General features: G+C 43.1%; 1 protein-coding gene across 2 annotated transcripts in view; it reads left to right on the top strand.

Moving 5' to 3' along the window:
* Positions 1-24,161, top strand: part of Cpvl (carboxypeptidase vitellogenic like) — a 108,991-nt gene that overhangs the window by 41,511 nt on the left and 43,319 nt on the right. For both annotated transcript variants that reach the window (XM_041640359.1, XM_041640358.1), the window contains 2 exons: positions 2,558-2,656; positions 4,216-4,389. In XM_041640359.1, coding sequence (XP_041496293.1) covers positions 2,558-2,656; positions 4,216-4,389 — 273 coding nt within the window. The remainder of the gene's footprint in view (positions 1-2,557; positions 2,657-4,215; positions 4,390-24,161) is intronic.

The raw sequence follows: 24,161 nt of genomic DNA, 5'->3' as shown, positions 1-24,161 counted from the left end.
TCTACCCCCTCCTCTGCTGAGGGTCAGGAGGGGAGATGGGTGAGCATGAAGAAAAGCCCGCCCTGCCTTCCTCTGAATTTGCTTTGGCTGTGTTTTTAACCTGAGACCATCCATCCTGGCATGCCTCTTTGTGCCTTTCATTGGCTGTTCTGACTTCCTTAAATGCTGCATGGGACCTGAAGGCCTTCTGTAGCATATGGAAATCAGAACCTAGGTGACCTAGGGAAGTGGATGCCCGAGCTTCAGCAGATGCTTGGAAACATTCAGGAGGGTTATGTCCACAAGCAGGGCCTCCGCTGGAGAAGTGGCCTGGTGTATAACCCAAGTCACATGACCGCAAGAGCCGGGATCAAAGACTACAAAATGTAGTGTAAGGGGAGACATCTTGCGACAGAAATTGTGTGTGTGTGTGTGTGTGTGTGTGTGTGTGTGTGTGTATTGCTACACAGTTAACCTAATGGTTGAACATGAGACTGGTGTTATGATTCGAGCCTTTACCCTCTTGTTTTTCTTTGGATTTTGGTTATTTAAGGTGTAAGGTTACACTTAATTCTGAGATACAGGAACTTGCATCTTTTAGTCAATGCAAAGGCACAGTCAACAATCTTCCTCTGGCGCTTTCGCTACACATTTTTAGGGACCATCCTGTCAGACATGCTTTCGGGAAGTAGATTTCAAAAGCCCGGACTAAACTAGCTGTGTTACTTGTCTGATGGCAAGTGATTTTGTTTCTTGGTGAAGATAAAGCTATTGTTTTACTTTTTAATTTAAAAATTAGTGTGTGCATGCACATGTTCATATTTATGTGTTTATGTTTGCACATGTGCCCGTTTGTGTGTGTTTATGTGTGTGTGTGTGTGTGTGTGTGTTTGTGTATGCTCACGTGGAGACCAGAAGCTGATGTCAGATGTGTTCATTCTCCACTTTGCGTTTTGAGGTAGGGTTTTTCACTTGCCGGGGAACCCAGGAATCTCCCTGTTTCCATCACCCAAACCCTGACATTATTAGTGAACACCGTTACCTCAGGGTACATACATGGGAACTGAAGATTGAACCTGGGTCCTCACGCTTGGGGGCAAGCCCCTTACCAACTAACCTACCACCCTAGTCCCAGCAAACTGAATCTACTTACTCCTGCTACTACTAACCTACCACCCTAGTCCCAGCAAACTGACTTTACTTATTCCTACTACTACTAACCTACCACCCTAGTCCCAGCAAACTGACTCTACTTATTCCTACTACAAAACAAAACAAAAAAACAGAAAAACAACCAAGTAAATAAACAACCAAAGGACCATCAGAGCCATCACCCACAGTCTGAAGCGGAAATACCTTTATTCAGTTGCCCCATCCTCGCTTTCCAGCCCACTTATGTTAATGAGCTGGCTGTAGCAATTGTCCAGTTCCAGTCCCTTTCAGCCCATTTAGCCACCACCTCTTTGTGAGCCCTAAACCCTAAGTCTTCATTTTTCTGACTACCCAGTCTAAACCCAGGCCTATCCACACATTTCAGCCACCAACCTCCACTAATGCTTCCTTCAACTTCTTTGGCTAAGCCACAACCCTGGTTCTATTCCTTCTTTGCCACCTCTATGCTGGCTCTTGTTCAGCAGCCAATGGCTGGAGAAAAACCAACAGCCACGATGACCACTCTTCCCAGTTGGTGATGGAAATTGGAGTCTATGGGTGCCCTCTGCCAGCTCCAAGACCCTGAGTCTCAACCCACATTTCATGCCACCTCTGTTCATACTATGGGCGAGTGTTCCAGGGACCATGTGGAGGCAACTCCTTTCACTAGGCAAACTCCCAAGCTGAAGCATCTGGTTTTACTGTCTTCTGCCTAGAATATTCTTTCCCTGGTTGTCTATATTCCTGGCTTTCTCCAAGCCAATGGGTCATAATTGGAGTGTCATCTTCCAAGTGAAACTTCATTTTTCATTGTCCCCTACATAATCCCTCCCATTCTTCTTCTCCTTACCATTCCCCAATGCATGTATGACTCTAACACGTGACACATTTTGCCTTGGCATGCATATTTGCTTCTCTGGAATATAAATTCTATGGGGGAATGACATTTGCCTGTTACAACTGTTCAGGAAGTGAAATGAGAAAAGTTTTTAAATATAGGGGGTGGAGAGGTAGCTAAGTTGGCCGTGTTTGTCATGCAATCCCAAAGATGCAGAATCTGAGCCCCATAACCCATGTATAAACAAGAGTTTGGGCATGGTGGCATGGACTTGGGCTGAGGAGGCCAATCTACTCTACTTGATGAGTCCTAGGTGGGTAAGAGACCCTGTCTCAAATAAAACAATGGACAGTTTCTGAGGAGTGATACCCAAGGCTATCCTTGGGCCTCCATATGTGTGTGCATGCATGCCTACATGCACACATATGTGCATATGCAAATTATGTATATGCAAAAACATAAGCACACACATATAGATACACACATCCTCAAAAATAAAATGAAAAATGTCCTGACTGCATGACACATCAAGGGCCGTGCTTGCTAACCCTCCCTGACACTGTCCTTCCTTCTCTGTCTCTGACCTAGATCCTGGATAAGCTGCTGGATGGTGATTTAACAAATGAACTATCCTACTTCCAGAATGTGACAGGATGCACCAATTACTACAACTTCTTAGAGTGCACGGTAATGACCACAAGTTAAAAAACAGTAATGTCTGCTTAACACTTTGGGCAAAACCAAACTGCCTCGGATTGGAAAATCGAGCTCAGTTTAAACTAGATGGCTATGTCCAACATGTATTACATAATTTTACCCCTGAAGCCTTGGGGCTTGTTTCCCACTGGGCTTGTTAACTCACCATCCATAATGTGTGAAACTCTAGAGAGCTCAGAAGGGTGTCTCTTTAACTTAGTGTCCCTGCTAGACCTTGTCCCTGGGAGGAGGAGTTCTGGGAAAGATGCAGGCTGGGACTGAAGCCCTGGGTGCAGGGTCTAGTCTTCAGTCTATGAGTCTCTTGAAAACATCCAAGTTCTTTGTTCTGCACTTAAGATGGCTTAGGTAATCAACACTGCCAAGCCTCTCTGAAAATATTTGCCTTGCCTTACTTTTAACTTGAGGTGTTTAGAGCATCTAGGACAGCCCTCACTTCAAGGCCTCTAGAATATTTTTTGAAAGTATTCAAGTCATTTCTTTCATAAAAGCAGGCCAGAGTTGACATCTTTTGTGTAGCGTTAAATAAGTAAGAGAAGAAGAGCCCGCTTGGCAGTTTGGATGTGTGGTCTCTGTCTATTGCACAGGACAACACATTTGGTTTTTCAATTGCCTTATTTATGAGCCATTTGTAAGTAAAATTTGAAGTCCCTTTTGGTGGGATTCCCAGCCCTGTGGTTTTGGACAATAACAAAACATGGCAGGAAGCAGAGAAACAAACTTGTGATTACAATGTTTTTCTGCAGAAAGTCATATATTCACAGCCAAAACAAAACAAAACCAAAAAAATGCTGGCAAAGCACAGAATTGTTGAACATAAATCCTAAACAGTATTTTTGTAACCTGGAGGATTTTTAAAATAATGAATATTTGCTCCTTTTTCTTTAAACTTTAATAATTATTACAGAGACTTTAAGGGGGCTTATTTTGTTTGCTTTTGCTTTTTAACAAGGGGTGTGGATAACTTGTTTTATGTCTTTATTAAGTATCAGTATTTTTTGCATATGATATCATTCCCCCATAAATTATGAACAGTTGATTGTGGGGGAAAGAGGGATGAGACAGAGAGATCTTAATGAACAGCAGACAATGGCAAGTAAACTGTGGCTTTAACCCATGTTGCTGCACCTGCTCAGTTAAAAACCACTTGACCATCTTCCCCAGAGCCGAGGTCAGGGAACGATTGCCTTACGTAGTCTTTCCTCTTTCCTTCCTCCGCCATTCTTGCCAATGCGCTGACTAATTGGATGGCAAGGTTGCAAAGATTAATGGGAGAAAGAAAATCCATTCCCCAGGCAAATTGGATATTGACTGCAAATGCAGGAGATTCTGTGTTTGGCCTCAGTGAAGGGATTCCTCTTACCCGACTAGGTGCCCCATTAAAATGTCGAGCATGAGGATGTGCTAACAGTTTAGTCGTGTCCTGTTTACTTCCTGTTTACTGTGCTGTGTGCTGTGAGATAGTCTCAGCTTCTCCTGTAGCCCTGCCTGGCATCCTCCTCCAGGACACCTTCTGATGTTTCTTCTGCCAGGACCCTGAGGAACAAAGTTACTATGGGAAATTCTTGTCACTCCCACAAGTGAGAGAAGCCATCCATGTGGGAAACCGGACTTTCAGTGACGGTGCTGATGTCGAGAAGTACTTGCGAGAGGACACACTGCAGTCGGTGAAGCCCTGGCTAGCTGAGATCATGGATCACTACAAGGTAAGCAGGGGACCTGGGCGCAGGGAGGGGGTCCAGCCAAGAACTCCTGGGCCACTGTAAGCCAAGGGAACTTCTTTTTAGTTCCTATTTTACTTCTTCCGTTCAAAAACACATCATGTATTCTAGTTATAAAATAGAAATAACCTTCTTTATTTTACTTCTCTGAATTGTCCTTTTCATTGTTTTTTAAAATGAAATTCCCAGTGGCATGCACCAGCCCTTATACTTTGCCAGTTAAGGGAAATAAAGCCAAGAAGATGCCCAGCCTTGTCTGACTATCAGTTGTCCTTGTTTGCTCTATGATGTGAATGACAACTTCGTCATGGTTAATCCACAGCTGCGTCTTAAGAATTGCTCTCAGTGGCTTTGATCAGTGAATATTGTTCCTGTATCTGCCACAAGCGCAGTCCTGCTGGGCTGTTGCATTGGAGTGAGCAAAAACTCTGTTCTAAACAGAGCGAGGCAGGGATTGACTGCATTTAGGGCTGACATATTCCAATTCGTTGGCCACAGGAAACCCCAGTGGAAGTCACAGAGAACCGCCTCTTGATCCCCCACTAGGAGGAAGGATGCTAAGAGCAAGTGACCTGGCAAGAAGTCCCTTGTGTTTTGTTCCTTCTCTAATACCACTCTCTCACCACTGTCCCTGCATCCTAGGGATGGTCTATAGGGCAACCCTGAAGGATGAGTGCAGAGATGAGGATGGATTGCATTCACTGAATCTTCCTCCTTTTATCTGGAAGAGGCAAGAGAGAGACCCAAAATGAACCAAAGCCAAGCAGCCAGTGGTCCGTAAGGCACCTTGTGTGAATTAGACAAATAGGTTCTGTCTTCAAAGTATTTAATCTTCATTTTTCATAAATTGTCCACATTCTGCTTCAGGAGACTCACAGCCTTTACTGCTCCTTTCCAGCATGGGGAACATTCACTTCTATGATGTCTGTGAGGGAATGGTCCTTGGGATTCTCAGTGTACTGTGTGCACTCTGGTGCAGGAAGCTTCTAAATGCGTGCATACTTACCAGCTTGTGTTTCAGATTATTCCCGCCTGGAAGGTTCGCCTTTTCTGGTCCTTCCCCTAGCACATGGGGTTTAACATTTGTGTAATGTCTACTAGCCATCAGAACATAATGAAACCCTACACTCTAGGGATGAAGGGACCACACTGGATCAGGCCTGCATTTCAATCATCCTTGCTTTCGGCTCTGCTGAGAAAATATGATACTTGTCTCTTCTTAGTTGATTCTCTCCAAATGATTTCCCCTTGGGTTAGCTTTCTAACACGCTGCTGCCATTCTGGGTCTTGTCCTGACACCTATGCAGCTGCAGGCCTGAAGTACATGTCCATGACTAAGGAATGAATAAAAGAAATCTTAGTAGCCGGGTGGTGGTGGCGCATGCCTTTAATCCCAGCACTTGGGAGGCAGAGGCAGGCGGATCTCTGTGAGTTTGAGGCCAGCGTGGTCTACAAGATCTAGTTCCAGGACAGACTCCAAAGCTACAGAGAAACCCTGTCTCAAAAAACCAAAAAAAGAGAAACCTTAGATATGTCAAAAATATACCCAGAAAGCCTGTCACAACTAACTAGGTACTTATTGTCTTTAAATTTATTAAACCAAAAAGCACTTAACACTTGTCTTTGAAGACATAAAAAGTTAGAGATACCATAAAAATATCCAAAGTGGTTCTGTTGAAAAGAATTACCAATGTTGTTCTTTATTATTTGAGTCCTGGGATGGATGGAGATACATCTACACACACACACACATACACACACACACACACACACACACCTGGATTTGGGTCCTTTCTCAAGCACATGAGGTTAGGATGGAGCCTACAGAATTCCTGGGGGGTATAATGCTCCAAACATTGCCCAGTCATCTCAAGCTGATCCCCGGATGATAAAGGGACTAAGTACCCTGACTAGAGCACATTTGGATGTTTTAGCATCTCCCCTTCTTACCCCTATAACCCAAATCGCCTGTCTTGAATCTCATTGGCTGCCATGACAAAACACTTGACTGGAGAATTTCCATTCTACAAAAGCTGACTGCTCACAGTGCCAGACACTGCTGTTTGCTGGGAGTGCTGGGGCTTGAGTGTGAGTCAGCCTCCTGCCGCCTTCTTGCTGGGTCCTCCCTGGCTGGAATTCCTTTATAGGGTTTAATCCCATCCTCAAGAGCTCCACTCTCATGATTCAGTTCCTTTCCAAGTCCCCACATTGGAGATTAGCTATCAGCATATGAATTTGGGGGGAAAGACAGAAATATTCAGACCCTACCACCGACAAGTGTGAACGTCAATGAAATACGAATGTTCTCTGTATGTTTCAAGCATTAGTTTCCAGCAAAAGAAAATAGCTTAGCGGGGCAGATAATGCGTGATGCCATGAAGAAAGAATGAACTGTGCAGTCTGTCTGAGCTTCAGCTAAACAGGGCGGCCGTGGAACAGACCATGCATTCATGAGACAGCTGGCAGCACCCCCCCTGGCAGCGATTGCTGTTGGCTCATCCGCAATTGATGGTGAACCTCAATGTGTAAAAAACAGAACCAGAACAACATAGATTGGCTTAAGACATTAGTGTCCTTAAAGTTATATTTACTTAAGACTCAGCTCTAATTTGTCATAGAAGGCAGCGAGCCCGTTTCCACTCATATGAACACGGGAGACTTTCCCCAGTACTGTATTCACTTCAGTCAGTGTCTGGCTGAATGAGGAAGACCTTCAGGAGTGTCTGTGCCGGGGTTTTTCTTGTTTGTGTCTCTATGTGAACTTCAGCTTCCACATAAACCAATGAGAGCACAGCCATGTTCTTGGAATGACTGGTAGGAGATGCCGATGCCACGACTTTGGCTGGCGGAATGGTAAACAGAGACACAGACAGCTAGAATAATCTGTTGGATGATCTAAATCTCCTTCTGATTAAATCAGGTCAGAATGTCATGAGGATGTTTAGGGATCATGTAGTAAAAGAGCATAGTGGTCTAGATAGAGCACACACTGCAGGGTCAGCTAGGACAGAGTGAAGTCCCCTTGGAGTGGCTGTTTAACTCTGTGACTCAGTTTCCTTGTTAGAAAATGGGCGGGAGAAAGTGTGAGCTTTCCTAGTGCTTATATTTACAACAGTCCCTGGTGGGCAAAGGTGTTGAAAACCATAGTCGCTTACCAAGAACTTTTAGCCAAATTATCTAAGAGCCCACTGTACCTAAGAGTGAAGAAGTGATATAAGCAGGTAACACCCCATCACGCAGGTGTAGGTGTGAGAACCTGAGAACGCATCTTCAGAACCCACTTCTGTGTAGTCCCAGTTTTCCCGTAGCAAGATGGGATTTGGGGGCGTAGAAGGATTCCCAGAATCTGGTGTATCGGCTAGGCTGGAGTCTGCAGCAGTAAGCCAGAGACCCAGCCTCAAAACAGATGGAGGTCAAGGGTTAACCCTGAGGCTATTGTTTCACCTCCACATGTACACACACACGCATGCACACACATGCTTGCACACACACATATGTACATACACACACACTTGCACACACACACACATGCACACACACACATGCATGCATACACACATGCCTGCATACATGCACACAGACTTACACAAGACCCCCCCCCAATACAAAAGCAGAAAAGGTCTCACAGAGACCCACTTTCTTGTTAGAACTTGAGGAGTTTAGAGATCACCATGCCATCCCTACAGGGTAAACGCTCTTCTCAAAACTGTGAAGAAAATGAGGTGACAGAGAAACCCATTGTACTCCAAATTGAAGTCAAATAAAGAGAGTCATCCCTCCCTGTCTGGAACACAACCCCAGGAAGAGGAATCTCTGTAGAAGGAGGGCCTCAGTAGGAAATGGAGCCGTGATCGGCACATGGCTGGAGGCCAGCGCGAGGAGTATAGAAGTCAAAACACTGGGGACCCAGCTAAGCCAGGCTGGGCTGGGCATGTTTGTGAATTTTACTTTCAGGACTTCATCCAAGTTCCCCAGCGACTACTGGGGGCAGGGGAGATCCTTGGCATTTATGATGTCAGAGGAGGGGTTGGGGAAACATTGCGAAACCTGCCCAAGTGCTGTGCTCTTAACAAGATCTACTCAGGAAAGCAACTGTTTTCCCAGCACCAAACCTATTGGAGTTCAATTGTAGCCTACCAGTGCTTCTTCTTGACTTAAAATGAGATTTTATTCCCTGTCCCCTGCAAAAAACATGGCAGGTTAAGCATAGTTCTTGTTGAAAATGCATTTTATACAACCTGTGCTCAGTCCAGCCTACCTTCAACCTTCTCAATCCACTCATGCTGGAAAAGTCATCTAACACGACACCACTCTAACTAAAGATCCGCTGATTCATGCCTCTTATTGTTTAGTGGATATGAAATCGCAAAATGCAATAACCAAAGCCATGGTCCTGTGGTGCACTGTTGGGTAACTGTCGCCTCAGGAGCTGCATGGCTGGTTGGAAGTTGTAGCTTGCTGTCGCTAGGGCACTGCAAGAGTACTGTAGTCTTTGGCAATGACCTGGGAAAAGACCACAATGCCAACATGGAAGAAAAGTTTCTGCAAATGAGTATCACTTCCTCATCAGCAGAAAGTTGGAAAGGGCTAAATCGATCCATCCTAAGTCTGGAACCATCTATGTCCACCTGCAGCCCGCTCTAGCCATATTGTTCCACCAGGGAGTGGCAGGGGCAACCAGGACTATAAAGTTCACAGTCCATAAGCACAGGGTCCCAAGAGGTAGAGACTGTGATGCACTTCCTGTTCCCAGGGTCTTTGGGCAGCATTTGCTGTAGTTTTTTTTTTCCCCCAAGGACAGAGTGCCAACCCTTCAACAAAAACTTACAAGCAAAACAAAAGGCAACATGTGTAGTTTGAGGACACTAAATACTCATGAGAACCAGAACGAGACATGACAAGAACGGCAACATTCCAAACCAGAAATTTCAAAACATAATGGAACATACGTGATTAGGACTTTTATAGACAATGACAAAAATGTATGAACAGGTGGGTAGTGGATATGGAGATGTGGAAAATCTGAGAATAAAAACAGAAACATAAGTGATAGGACAGAAATTAAGGCAGTTTTGGTAGGTTTATTAGCGACCCGGGTATCACTGAAGAAAAGAATCACTAAGTTTGAGAATAGAAACTTCAAAAACCAAGATATGAAACAGAACAAAGCAGCCCTCACCCACAGAACAGTGTCTGGTTTCCATGTGACAAGAGAACAAAAAGGTAGCTTTTATGCAATGACAGTGCCAAGGGGAGAATCTTTAGAAAAAAACAGAAGCAACACTGTAAGCAGTTAAAGACAGAACATTTATGCAAATTAATGTTGTATGTAAACCACTCAGAGTACACCAGGCAGGATAAATGCAAAACAAATAAACAAAATAGATATCTAATATGCAAGGTATTAGACAAAAAAAAAAGAAAGGAATTCTCTGTCAGTAGATCTTCTTTGCAAGAAGATTTTCAAAGAGAAAGAAAAAACATTCTATGGAAAATTCAGCTGTATGAAATGAAAGGGACCAAGGCATAGTGGACAATACCTTAAGTCCCAGTCCTTGGGAGACAGAAGCAAGTGCCTTTCAGTGAGTTTGAGGCCAGTCTGGTCTACAGAGCAAGTTCCAGGCCAGCCAGGGCTACATAGCAAGACCTTGTCTCCAAACACAGAAAACAAACAAACAAGCAAAACTAAAAATAGGAGAAAATAAATAAAAAGGGGAGTAAAATAATGAACATGATGGGCTGTGTAGCAAATCCAAAGGAATCAGCATAGAACTATCTCCTTTGACTAAGCATGACAGAGTTGTAGGATATGAGATAAATACACAAGAGTTGACCACTTCTCAGTTATCAGCAAAAAATAAACAAAATTTGAAATTGAAATCAAACCAGTACTATTTGCATCAACACACACACACACACACACACACACACACACACACACACAGACTTAAGTGCAGATCTAGTGAAAGGTGAAATAACAAAACTGATGAAAGATAAAAAAACACAAAGTAGAAAAATTTGCCTGTGCATGGAGTTAATATTACCAGAATGTCAACTCTTCTCACCTAGATCCATAGCTTCAATTTAATACTGATCAAAATCTGTCAGCAACTTATTTTGTACATGTGGACATGTTGAATCCAAAGTTTATATGAAAAGTCAAAATATTCATAATAACGAATACAACATAAAAGATGCATTGTTGGAGGATTTACGAAGACTTCCTACAGAGGAGGCAGTAGAATAGACAAATAGATCCATAGAACAGAAAAGAACTCAGAAGTGGAGCCATTTAAAAACAGTTGGCTACTCATTTGCAAGTTGTAAATGGCAGCCCAAAGGAGCAGATATAATCTTAATAAATGATTAAGTACAGCAAAATACACCTACAAAATTACTACAGCTAACTCCAGGGTGCATTGCAAGTACAATCATAATGCATGTAGATCTACAGCAAGAACACCACCAGAAAACTAAAAGTCTGAATCCTGTGAACTCAGGGCCTGTATCCCGCACTCTGCAGCTGGGGACTGTGTTGTGGGCCCATACAAAGTGTGGTTACTAAAGTCCAGCTCCAGGTCTGGGATGGGTGAAGTGTCCCTACTGTCCCCATGTTGGTAGCCACCACTCAACCAGCATAAACAAACAAAAAACCCAGAGGGACATTAGTCTATGGGAATTTTCATAACTAAATTTAATGAAAGTGTTCGTTTGTGTCTTTATGTGTTCTCTGTAGTCAAAGACCTGACAAAAGGTGACTCCCTGGAAGGAGGATGTCTTCAGGCTCATAGTTTGAGAGGACAGTATCCACCATGTCAAGAAAAGCATGGTGTCAGGAGTTGCTCACCACCAGAGTAGCGAGCCCTGTCTCCTATCTGTGTGCATCAGAAAACAGAGGAGAATGCTGGTGCACATCTGGCTGCTGGTGCACATCTGGCTGCTGGTGCACATCTGGTGCTCTCCTTTTTTGTTTTTATTCAGTCCTGGATCCCAGCCTACAAGTTGGTGGCACCCAAGTTCAGCATGGATCTCCCTTTCTCAGTTAACCCTTTCTCAAAGATAAATCCAGGGATCAGTCTTCTTGGGTGATTCTAAACTGCCAATGAATAGTAAGCATCATAGTCCATAATTTTTAAAAAAAAAATCACTTAACACACAAACAGCCTGCCATACAGAATCAACAGATGTGGAGAGTCAAGATGCTTGATATGCAGGAAACATGAAGTATAGAATATAAATATACTACATATATTATATTTAAAAATACATAAAATTGGGTTGCAAAATAAGAAATAAACAAAGAACTATCAAATATTTTGACACTAGGCCAGTAAGAAGGCTCAGCGGGTAAAACGCTTATGCAACCAAGCCTGGCTATCTGACAAAAGAGAACCAACTTCTGCTAGTTATTCTCTCCTCTGACCCTATACAAGCACACATACACACCATGACAGATGCACACTGCCCCCAATAAGTAAGAAACTACGCAAGTAAGTAGATAAATAAATACATAAGTAAATGTAAAAGTATCTTTATAATATGATGAGTCCAGTTTAACCAATTGGTATCAAATGAAACAATTGTTGAGTAAAGCATAAAGGAGAAATGACTTTTACTGTGTGTCTCAGCAAAATCATTGAAGGTGGACTGGAAGGGATGAAAGGAAAACATTGGGGGTTGTTTTTGCACTTGCTTCAGGACTGCTGGCTCTCGGCGCCTTTCTTTTCTTTCCTCTGCTGGCTTTTGTGTCTTTGGAGAACTTTTTATGTACATTCTCTGTCCACTTATTGATTGGTTTGTCTCTCAACTGTGTAGCTGCAAGCATTCCTTCCACAGTTTACACAAGAGCCTTACCAACTTGCAGGATTATTTTCCTCCATGGTGTTTATCAAGGCCCACAGTTCTTGGTTTTGGTGGATTCTCTTTGATCTGTGCCCTCCGTGATTGTGGGTGCTTTGTTATTGTACCCAAGAAGCCAGTGCCTAACCCAAACGAGCAGAGGTATAGTCCTCTGGTTTATTTTTCTAAGTTTTTTATATCACACACACAAATTAGACAACAAGTTCCACAAATGGGAAAGACCATTCTGTGTTTATCTTTCTGAACCTGTGTTACCTCACTTAATATAAAAATTCAGTTTATCCATTTTCCTACACGTTTTATAACCTACTTTTCTTGGTAGCTGAATGGAATTTCATTGTGTATAATCATCCACTCATCTGTTGATAAAGCTCCAAGTTGATTTCATTTCTTTGCTATTATTAAGAGAGCAGCAGTAAACACTGATGAGTAGGTATCCCTGTTGTAAGAAACAGTGACCTTCGGCTAGTCCAGGAGTAGTAGAAATGGGTCCTGGGAAGATGTTGGACTTTGTTTAAGGCCTCTCCTGTGTCTATCAACATGACTGTTTCCTGTCTGTCTTCCAGTCCATTTGGTGATGATGTTTAGACATTGAGCCATCAGAAATCTCAAGAATAAAGAGTCCTTGATTATAGAGCCATCTTCTCAATGTTTTCTTGAAAGTGGTTTGCAAGTATTTTGTTGATTTTTTTTTTCCAGCTATGTTTACTGGGGAGTTAATCTTCAGGTTTCTTTTTTTTTGCCATCTCTGCAGTTTTGATGTCAGGATACTGCTGGCTTTGTCAGAAGGGTTTGCTTATCTCCCCCCCCTTTTTTTTTCTACTTCATGGGATGCTTTCAGAAGCAGCAATAGTAGTTTTTTTTTTTTTTTGAGGGTTCAGCCATGAATTCATCCAGGTCTGGACTTAACTTTTAGCTGGAAAAATTGTTTCTTAAAACATTGCTCTCCCTGCTTGTTTCAGATCCATTTAAATCATTTTATCTTGATTTGATTTGGAGACATTATTTCATCTAAAAATTCATCCACTTGTTTCAGATTTTCCAAATTATGGAATATATGCTTTCAAGGTATGCCCTGGTGAGTTCTGAACTTCATTAGTATCTTTTGCAATGGCTTTCTTTTCATCTCTGATTTTGTTAATTTAAGGCTTCTCTCTCTTTTGCTTAGTTTGGCTAAGGGTTTTCAGTCATTTATTTCTTCAAAGAACTGCCTCTTTGTTTCATTGGTTGTGGTTCACTTTCATGTTGCTAATGTCTGTCCTGATCTTATTATTACTTTCCATCTACTGATTTGGGCCTTGGATTTCTCTTGTTTTTCCAATGCCCTAGGATATATAAATAATAAAAATTTATTTGCAATTTCATTGACTTCATAACATGGAATCAAACTTACAGTGATAAGCTCCCTTCTTTAGACTGCTTTCATGATAATCTGTGTTTTTTAGTTTGCTGTGTTTTTATTTTCAGTTTCCCGGGTCTTATTGACTTTCTTCTTGATTTCTTCAAGCACCCACCCACCATTCAACAGTGTGATTTAATCTGCATAATTTTGTGTAATGCTCCATCATTTCTCCTACTGTTGCTTTAGAGACCTACTGCATTCAAAGCAGAATACAAGCGGTTATTTCGGGTTTCTTGTATTTGCGAAGACTTGCTTTGTATTTTAGTGTATGATCTAATCAGAGAATGGCCCACAGGCTGCTGAGAAGGACTTGTGCTCTACAGCATTTGTGTGGAACATTCTGCAGCAGTCTGTCAAGACCGTTTGTTCCGTGTTGCCATTTCATTCAGCTGTTTCTCTTTTAATATTAATTTATTAATTTGTTTTATTTAGCTGTTTGCTTTTATAACGCAGGGTCTCACTAAGCTACTGTAACTTGCCTGATCTTGCTAATTTGATGAGACTGATATTGAACGCACAGAGATCTGCTTGCTTCTCTCTCCCTAATGGTGGGATGACAGCACCCACCACGCCTGGCTTTCTGTTTATTGTATGACAGGCCAGCCTCCTGTCTGTGGATGAGAGCGGGGCATCAAAGTTACCACGATTACTGCACTGAGGTTGATCAGTGAAGTTAGTAGCATTGGCTTTATGCAATTAGGTGCACCTGTGTTCAGTGTATGTTTAGAATTGTAGTGTCCTCTTGCTGGCATCCCCTACAGCTGTATAAAGGAACCTCATTTATCGCTTCTGTCCAGTTTTGGTTTCCAGTTCTGTTTTGTCACATGTCAGAATAGCAACATCTGTTTGTTTACTGGGTCCATTTGCTTGGGATGGATAGCTTTTGGCAGCAGCCTCTTTCACCCTAAGAAAGCATCTGTCCTTTCAATGAGAAGCATTGCTTGGCCACAACCAATAGATGAATCTAATTTTTTTTTAGTTAATTAATTTATTTTGCTGGGTGGGGGCACTGAGCTCACGTGGACAAGCCTGAGAGCAACTTGTGGGAGGCAGTTCTTCCTTTCCATCACATGGGTTCCAAAAACTGAACTCAGATTGTCCAAGTGGCAGTGAGTGCCTTTATTGCTTATCTTTCTGTAGGGCTGTTAACCTTGTTATCCAATCTGCTACCTTGCTAATCTCTGTTTCTGACTTGGGAATTGAGGCTATTAATATTCAGAGTTTGAAAGCTACGTACTATTTCTTGTCATTTGGGGGTGAGAGTGGGAGGTAGAATTCTTGCTTAGCTGTTATACAAGTAGTTTATTCTTCCTTGTATACCCATGTATGTATTGCTATGTATGCATAACCCCATGTTTTCTGCAGTCCGTAGAATTCCTTCAAATGTCTTCCATAAGCTTAGGGTTGTGAATTTCTTCTTCTTCTTCTTCTTCTTCTTCTTCTTCTTCTTCTTCTTCTTCTTCTTCTCTTCTTCTTCTTCTTCTTCTTCTCCTTCTCCTTCTCCTCCTCCTCCTTCTTCTTCTTTCTTTTAGATTTATTTATTTATTATGTATACAACATTCTGCCTCCATGTATGCCCGCACACCAGAAGAGGGCACCAGATCTCATTACAGATGGTTGTGAGCCACCATGTGGTTGCTGGTAATTGAACTCAGGACCTCTGGAAGAGCAGCCAGTGCTCTTAACCTCTGAGTCATCTCTCCAGTCCCTGGTCGTGAATTTCTTAAACTTGTTTTTATCCTGGGAAGTTTCTTTTTCAGTTTTGACAGGGATATTTAACAGGTATTTTGTTCTGGGGTAGATCTAGCTGTTGTCTTTCAAAACTTGAAAACAGCATTCCAAGCCTTCTTGATTGTTAAAGTGTCAGTTTACAGATCGCCTGTTGTTCTGGTAAGTCCACCTTTACATGTGAGCTGGTGTTTCTCTCTTGCCACTTTCAATAGTCTTTGGTTGTTTTAAATTTGCCATCATTACCTGGGCATCCCCTGGCAAGACAGCAATGCCTATGGGTCAGTAAGGGACATGGAGATAAACCACTCTGAAGGTTTCAAGGAGCAGAGTCTGCTTTATTGCTTGTGAGCAACCCCTTTTGTAGCAGAAGCCTATGGACTGTGATGGATTAGCACATTGTCTTGGCTTGTAGGGTGAGCGCTCAGACCACCAGGGCGTCTAAGTGGAAGAAGTACATTAATGGAGATGTGAAGACTGCAGATTCATGAGCAGGCCAGCTACCAGTTACTCATGCTACTTCATAATTCAGTGTTCTGACTTCAGGAGCATGCTGTGTGCCATGCTTCTTGTTAGAAGTGCAGTGTGCCCAGTAGATTGGCCGCCAGGTCACGCCCGCATTTTCTCCTGCATAAATTAGTAGCTTCATTCTCAGGCAATGAGGGGAATCTTTTTCTGCTCTTGTCTGTCTGGTATCTTGAATGCATTCTGTATCCTGACAGGCATTTTCCCCTCTGGTTTGAGTGTATTTTTGCAATTGTCTCATTGAAACATTTTCCTTGCCTTTGGAATGGAATTCTTTACTTTTTTCTGCCCACGATTCTTAGATTTGGTCTTTTCATAATTTCCCCAATACCTTGACAGTCTAGCTGGTGCTCTCTTACTAATCTGACTTCCTTCTGTGGGAATGGCCCAACCCCACCGCCTTGTCTTCAACCTTGTGTATTTTGACTATCTCCTCCCTCAGAGGCCTTCCCACAGAGTTTTTATTTGACTTCTTGCATTTTTCATTTATTTCAGTTTTGGTTTTCTTTAATATTTCTACACCTTGTTACTATCTGACTCTCCTGTGGAGCCTCCCATGTACCCTGATCCCACCCAGGTGACTCCTAGGGTTAGATTTTTATGGATGCATAGTCTTCTTCAGAGTGGTGGGTGGGATTGAAGCCATATGGACCTATAATCCTCTTTGGGGTGACAGATGGGACTTGAAAGCTGGAAGTGATATCTCACGGGCATGCTGACCTCGTTAGGGCAACGAGAGGAGCTGAAGTGCCCTGTGCATCCTGGCTACTCTAGTTTGAGGGACAGACCTATATTCTTACGGTCATACACTTTTCACCAGGATGATGGGTTGAGCTATTGACTCCCAGGTGCACTGGTACTGTGTTCCCTGGAGGTAATGACAAGACTGAAACCTCACTGGTGGAGAGTTCTTCCTAGGTTGACAGGTAGAGCTGAACCCTCATTGGGCAAGCTGGAGGTCAGTGGGTGGGGCTGACGCTTCCATGGTGAAAAACCCCACCATCCTGACAAGCAGGGCTAAAACACCAGAGATTTTTTTTTTCTTTTTTTACCGTGATGGGATATAGGCAAGACTAGCGCCTTCCGTGTGTAGCCCTTGCCAGAACTATGCTCTTCATGAGTTCAGAATGCAGGGCTGCAGCTTCCTGGGCACATAGCTCAATATAGGAAGGTGGATGGTACATGTGAGGTTACATTTCTTATTATGTTTCTAAACTTTTAGGTAAGCTATGTTACTATGTAGTCTTCGATGTGTATCATGTGTGTGTGTGTGATTTGAATGAAGGCACATGTGATTTCTTATATGCAGAGATTTAATTAGCTGTAATATAAACATTTAGACTGCTTTGTGGGAACCTGTTGCAAAGCGTTGTGAGGTGGTACAGTAGAGAGAAGACCCGTGTGGGGCCACTCGCTAGCATATGTGACTGACTCCTCTGGCTTCTGCAGGCTCCTACACTCAAGTGCGCTTCCCCTCATAGAGAATTCTAACAACTTTACTCAATGATGGAAAGTGATCCCATCATCCAAAATAGCGGGTAACTACTAGAATAATCTTCTGTGCCTGGCTCTGCATGCTAGTGCTAGGCATCGGATTAGCCCTGTAAATTACATGCTATTACATGCTTTTGGCAGTGGCGTGGAAGGTCATTCAGGGTCAAAAGTCAAAGTTCGTGGAATTTGAATTCTCCCTTCCCTTTTATTTCAAACCTGTGAAGTTGTATCTTATCTCATAAAAAGTACACATTCTCAGGGCAGCCGGGAGCCTTCTTGCTCACCCTTGTTCTATAGTTTGGTCTAGGGCCAGGCACATGGCAGACTACTCGATAACCCTTAATAAATGGAAAAAGAATTGTCACGGGAACAAAGGAAGCGATAAAAGTCTTGATGGATCGCAGATGTCACTAATACACTTTGCTTCCTTTAATCTTCCCTTTCCTGCTCTCCCAAAGCACCGCTTCCAAAGGCAGCTGTGATTCTCATGACTCCCTTTCCATCAGAAGCACCAGGAGAGCTTAAAAACCACCCAGCCATGGCCTTCCCCATTAAAGGTGCGGATGTAGCTGCCCGTCCTAGCAATAAGCATATAGTGGCTTGCAGTAAGTTCAGAAAGAATGAAGGAAGGGTGGAGTGACAGAAAAAAGAGCGGTGGCCCATCCATGTATACAATAAATGATCTTACAATTATAAGGGCAAATAATTTGCCACCTAAATTACCATGGACTATATTGTGTGTGCGATCCTCCTTCCTCAAGTTAGCAGTATTTCCAAACTAGTCAGTTATAAATAGTCCCTCATATATAGACTGGGGGTTGTATCCTGACTTTCAAATAGTAGAGTTGGTGGCCGGCAGATTGCATGCCCCTACAATCTCAGAAATATAGCCCGTGTTCATCCCACAGAGCTGCTGAAACTTTTGAAACTTCAGCTCTTTGGAGAGGTCCCCTGGTCCCTTGCTTCTCCGTGGAAAGGACATGTCATTGTACTAATTTTCCAGACAAGTTAGGAAGCTGTTTTCAGTGTACTTTCACTTGCTTGTCATTCTCTTCTTTCTGAAAAGTGCACGGGCTGCACCCCCAAAGGCAGTTACAACGGGGCTAACGTTTCTGTGTAGAATCAGCATTTCCACAAACAGGAGTTTCAGCTTGCTGCGAAGAAGCCTGTGGGACCCAACCCTTCACACTGCCCTTGAATTAGAACTGGTTCTCTTGCAAGTGAGCCGGCAGCACACCGCAGGTTGAACGGTATCTTCCCTAAATGGCCTTTCTTGCCAGCACATGCTTGGGCTTTTCAAAGCCAAGGGGCCCCAGGATGGGGTTTACTGTGCTGTGTTTAAAAGTTCATCTAGTCAGGAAATCGTAAATATAAAATTACATTTCCCTGTCACTTATCATTCTACAGCTCATTAAATGCCCCTTAATTGCGCCTTCAGAATTCAGGGTCTTCATGTTTCTTAGCTTTGCTACCAGACTGAAACCTTAACACCCGGGTCACTGTTGTTTCATTGGCTTCTCGAGGCTCCAGGGCTGACGAGTCCCTGATTAATGAATGTGACTTCGAAGCTGAAAGGCCAAATCTTTCTAGTTTAGCTTGTTTTCCCATACATCTCAATTGTTTGTATCTCTCTAAGAACATCATCTAGTGACACATGGTAATGACACTGGGGGCCAGGAGTCTAGGTCTGGTGAAGGATTAGCATGCCAAGAAAAGCGCTTGCATTTAAATGAGCCCAATCCTTCAGTTGTTGGTTGGACCCAAGCATCCCTTGAACCACAGAGGGAAAACAGACTTCGCTGACCTTAAACTTATGGGACGCCGTTCTTCTATGCTCTTAGAAGACAGCGAGGAGAGGATGATTGTCCGTGAACAGTAATAAAAGAAAAGGATGCTCAGCCTGAGATGTTCATTTTCCTGCCATTGTAGCCTAGTCTGCTACAGACCATCAGCTGTCCCTTAGAGTCACATAGAAACAGTGTAGACACAGGGGCCATGCTAATCTCTGTATTGTTCTAATTTTACTATATGTGCTGTCCAAGGAAGAAGCCACAAGAGCAGCCTGAAGGGCCCTTCCTGTGAAGGTTTTATTGTGGGATTTGCCCAACCAATACTGTGGGAGTTTTCAACCTCACCCTTGCTGTGGGCCAACCTGGTATTAAATATGGTTGCTATTGTTATTACACACAAGTCTTGTCATAGGAGGACAGTCAAGGCAACCGAGGACAGGCTTCCTATGGGACACGTGACTGAGTGAAAGCTGAGCCCTGGAGAGGTGCCCCTGACCTTCCTGCCCTGATTTTTTTTTTTTTTTTTTGCTCCATTCCCCAAGGGGACTCTTATCACTCCGCTGCTCAATTTGTCTCTCCAGCCTCTGGTCAGTATTTGTTACAGTGGGTTGTGTCATCTTTTTAGCCTAGTTGACATTTTCTAGAAAGAATGGGGAAAGGGCGGCTTTATTCTCCAAACGAGGGAGTTGTACTTCTAGAAGAAAGCGAGCCACCCCAAACCTAATTGCAAGCTAATGGGGTGGCTTTGATGAATATAGCCATTGAGTGTGAGGGGGAGAGACTTGTACCTAACTCCTAACTGATAACCGGCTTTTCCGGTGGAGATAAAAGCGGTGGAGATAAAAGCGGTCTCCTTGATAAGGAAAAGTCAGCTACTTGCTTTCTTTTGTGAAGTTAGTTAGCGTGGTTTCTTACCTTCGCTGCCCTCCTGGGTGGGCTCTAGGGACTGATCGCTACAGATGGGAATTGGACTCCTGGCAGCGGCTCCCTTGGCTCTTCGGAGGAATGCCTGCTTGATCTCACACACAGCCCTCTTGTAGGAGAAGGACAAAGTAATCTCCATTCATGGAGAACAAACTCCTCTCAAACTGAAAGGCAAGTGTGTTATGGGAGAAGAGAATGCCAGTGGGCCAGCCGGAGTCCATGGTGGTCTGGACCCCATGACCACTCTGCTCACCAAACACTGCGTGCCCCCTCTCACTCTCCCTAGCTCTTCTAAGGGCTTCAGTGCTTCTAGTAACACCTTTTGCAGGCTGCTTAGGATTTCTCCCCCAGCAGAGCCATGCTGCTCTCCTCTGGTACCTGGGGCAACTCTAGCTGGGAAAGGGGCCTTCCTTCCCAAAGCTGCACTGTGGCCCTGCTCATGGCTTTGCTTCTCTTGCCATCCTGGGGAAGCCTCTCTGTGTCTAGCAATACTATTGCTTGACTCTGAGAATAGAGGTGGTGATAGAGAATGAAAGGAGACCGTAGTGTGTGTGTGCAGTGTGGGTGTGCACACGCATGCATTCATACACATTCTGTCTTGGCAGAAAAGATTGGGAGTATCTGCTTGCCCCTAAAGTGTCTTGTCTCCCGTTGCTTTAATCTAGATTGATGAACACTGCAGACTGCAGCCAGGATTGACTGAACTGGAAAGCTACTTTGGTCATTTGGCAGCTATAGCCGAGGAATCAGTTCTTGACAGCATTAATTGACACAAAGCATACCGGAGTCTTATACCTGAAACATAATGCAATATTTACATTTCCACTTAAAAATGAATGGAAGTGACATCAACTTTTATAATATATTGACCCTAATTAGCTGTGTAAAGATAAAAGGTTACTTATAAATACATATGTATATGTATTTATATATGTTATTATATCTGTTGCAGTAAATACTAAGAAACCATTGGGGTATTTTACATTGGTTACATTGTATGAAACGTTCAAAGTTCTGTGTGTATGTTGAACTTAAAGAGTGTCTCAGTTTGGACTCGCCACACGTGTAGCACTTGCTAACTAATCTATTAACAGTGCAGATTGGTACTACAAACTTAACTGTTGAGAAATGTGAGCATTTTTTTTTCTTTGCAGGGTTGCAGGTTGGTTAGTTTGTGAGCAAAAGTAGACATGTTAGTTAAATGCGTTTAATGATGTGGAAAGGAATTGGCTCCTTGCCTTCCTCCCCTTTCAGAAGGTTAATAATATCGACAGACATATTGTAGCCTTTGGAGCTGTCCCTTGAACATGACCTTGAAGCTGCACTTTGGTAACCAGGAAGACACTCCTCTTCTGGGAGGATTTGTGAGGGCAAGTGGGGAGGCTTGTTCCTAGGGGTGTGGCCAGCTCATTCAAGTGCATTTATTGAAAGTGGTTAATGGCATTGTTGAGAGGTAGGTGATCAAGGAGAGAACCCAATCCCTAGAGAGGACCACCAGGACTTGCATATTCAAACTTAGCAGAACAACACCATGCTGGATCATTAGAGAACATCTTTTGCATTGTGCTGTTCCAAGGTAGTTGGAGTTTCCTTTAAGATCCCCATGTGGGAACACTGGTTCTCTGGATGCTCTTCAAGTTGGCTCTGCTTCTCAGTCCCGTATCCAAGCAGCTCAGTTATTTAACTTGAAGCTGTGAGCAGCGGCGATTGGTTTTTGGCTGGAAGGCCTTGTTTGTGCATCACTGGACGTTCACTCAAGCCTGTTGCTCTACTTTCACTTTCCTTCATTCTTCTTGGCAAAACCAGCGAGTGGTGGACTGGCAGGCACATGGGATAGTCATTCCTAGCTTGCTTCCCCGCCTCCTTTGCCTACGCTTGGAAGCAAAGTCTCTCATTTTAAGAATGACCTACTTGCAGGTTTGACTACTGTTTCATTCACCAGCTGCATTATTTTTCCTGCCTTAGTCCTTCCCAAGTAATCCTGGGGACTCAAACTTTCTGTGTAATACATCCTGGAGTCCCTGCAAAACTGGGAAGGGAGAAGGGCCAAGATTGTGACCCATGTAGCTTCTTCTCCAGGCAGAACAGTTCTTTAATGTTCTACTCCTTAGTTGAATTCAAGTTTTTTTTTTCTAAGTGCTTGAGAAGCCTTTGGGAATTATCCTTTGATGAACTGGATATTAGTACAATTCATTCTCTCTGTTCAGAGGCAAGGCACCAGTGGGCCAGGCTAATTGCTTCAAGCAGAAGGAGCTCCCAGAACCTTGGGACTGCAATAGAAGAATGATAAGGAAAGTAGCCAAAAAAGGAAGCGTGGAAGGGCTTCGTTGTAGGGGTTTTGATGATTTAGCATCTGTAGGGAAAGTTCCTTAAAAAATTTTTTTTGATTGTTGAACAGGAGAACATTCAAAAGTAAGACAGATAGAGGCCCGCTGGGAACGCTGTGCAGCCTGGAATAGCTTAGGCTTCTGTTCAATCATTTCCCCAAACAGGAAACCACAAAATGTTAGAGATTAAGGTCACTAGATCATTGGGAAAAGAGCATAAGTTTGTCTGCAAAGCATTATGATGTATTGTGAACGGGCCAAAAGGCAAGCATAAATCTTTCATTGAAAAATGTAACAACAAAAGTCTACCCTTCACACAAAAGCTCAGTTTGCTTTTCCATTGTACCAAGAGGCCCAAGCTGCTTCCAGCGGCATTTCTGTAATTTTCCTAGTAAGGGGACGGGCAATGGGAACACAAGGAGACAAGCCTTGAGCTGTCTGTGGATGAGGCGTGTGTTTTGCTTTGCCTTTGCACACTTACAAATTGGGTAAAGTTTAGGTTGCATGTGGGCGCATGTCATTTGCTTTCTATCAGACCTTGTTATATTGGTGGCAATGAAAATCTACCAGCATGAACCTTTGTCTGCAGTTCTGCCTCAAACCCCTTCTAAGTTATAGAGGCTATGTCCAAAGAGCCCACACCTCCCTTTCCACCTCAGTTGTCTTGTGGCACCCCTAATTTAGGTGAGGCGAAGCCTAGGTGGAGTATAGAGACTCACTGGATGGATCTGAGATCTGTGGGGTGCTCTTCTGGGAGTATCTGGTTATGACCTCGAGACTTAGATCATCTTATACCTTCTTTTTTTAAAAAAAATTGATTTTTATTGAGCTCTGCTTTTTTTTTTTCTGCTCCCGTTCTTGCCTCTCCCCTCCCCTTCAACCCTCTCCCAAGGTCCTGATGCTCCCAATTTACTCAGGATACCTTGTCTTTTTCTACTTCCCATATAGATTAGGTCGTCATATGTTTCTTTTAGAGTCTTCATTGTTGTCTAGGTTCTCTGAGATTGTGATTTGTAGGCTGGTTTTCTTTGCTTTATGTTTAAAAACCACTTATGAGTGAGTACATATGATAATTGTCTTCCTGGGTCTGGGTTACCTCACTCAATATGATGTTTTCTAGTTCCATCCATTTGCCTGCAAATTTCAAGGTATCGTTATTTTTTTCTGCTGTGGAATACTCCATTGTGTAAATTTACCACATTTTCCTTATCCATTTTGTGGTCAAGAAGCATTTAAGTCCAGGTTCTGGCTATAACAAACAATGCTGCTATGAACATAGTTGAGCACATGTCCTTGTGGCATGGTTGAGCATTTTTTGGATATGTACCCAAAAGTGGTCTTGAAGAAGGTTGTTTCCTAATTTTCTGAGAAATCACCACACTGAAATCCAAAGCAACTGTACCAGCTTGCATTCCCACCAGCAATGCAGAAGTGTTCCCTTTACCCCACATCCTCTCCAGCATAAGCTGTCATCAGTGTTTTGTATCTTGACCATTCTTACAGGTGTAAAATGGAATCTCAGAGTTGTTTTGATTTGCATTTCTCTGATGACTAAGGATGTTGAGCATTTTCTTAAGTGTCTTTCAGCCATTTTAGATTCCTCTGTTGAGAGTTTTCTGTTTAGGTCTGTACTCCATTTTTTTTTTGTTGGTTTTTTTGTTCTTTTGATGACCAATTTCTTGAGTTTTTTGTATATTCTGTAGATCA

This window comes from Microtus oregoni, unplaced genomic scaffold (genome assembly GCF_018167655.1).
Source record: "Microtus oregoni isolate MIOR12 unplaced genomic scaffold, Mior012 000062F_ref0000492, whole genome shotgun sequence".
Classification (NCBI taxonomy): domain Eukaryota; kingdom Metazoa; phylum Chordata; class Mammalia; order Rodentia; family Cricetidae; genus Microtus; species Microtus oregoni.
The sequence above is the reverse complement of the archived record's forward strand: the minus strand, read 5'-3'. Positions and strand labels throughout refer to the sequence as shown.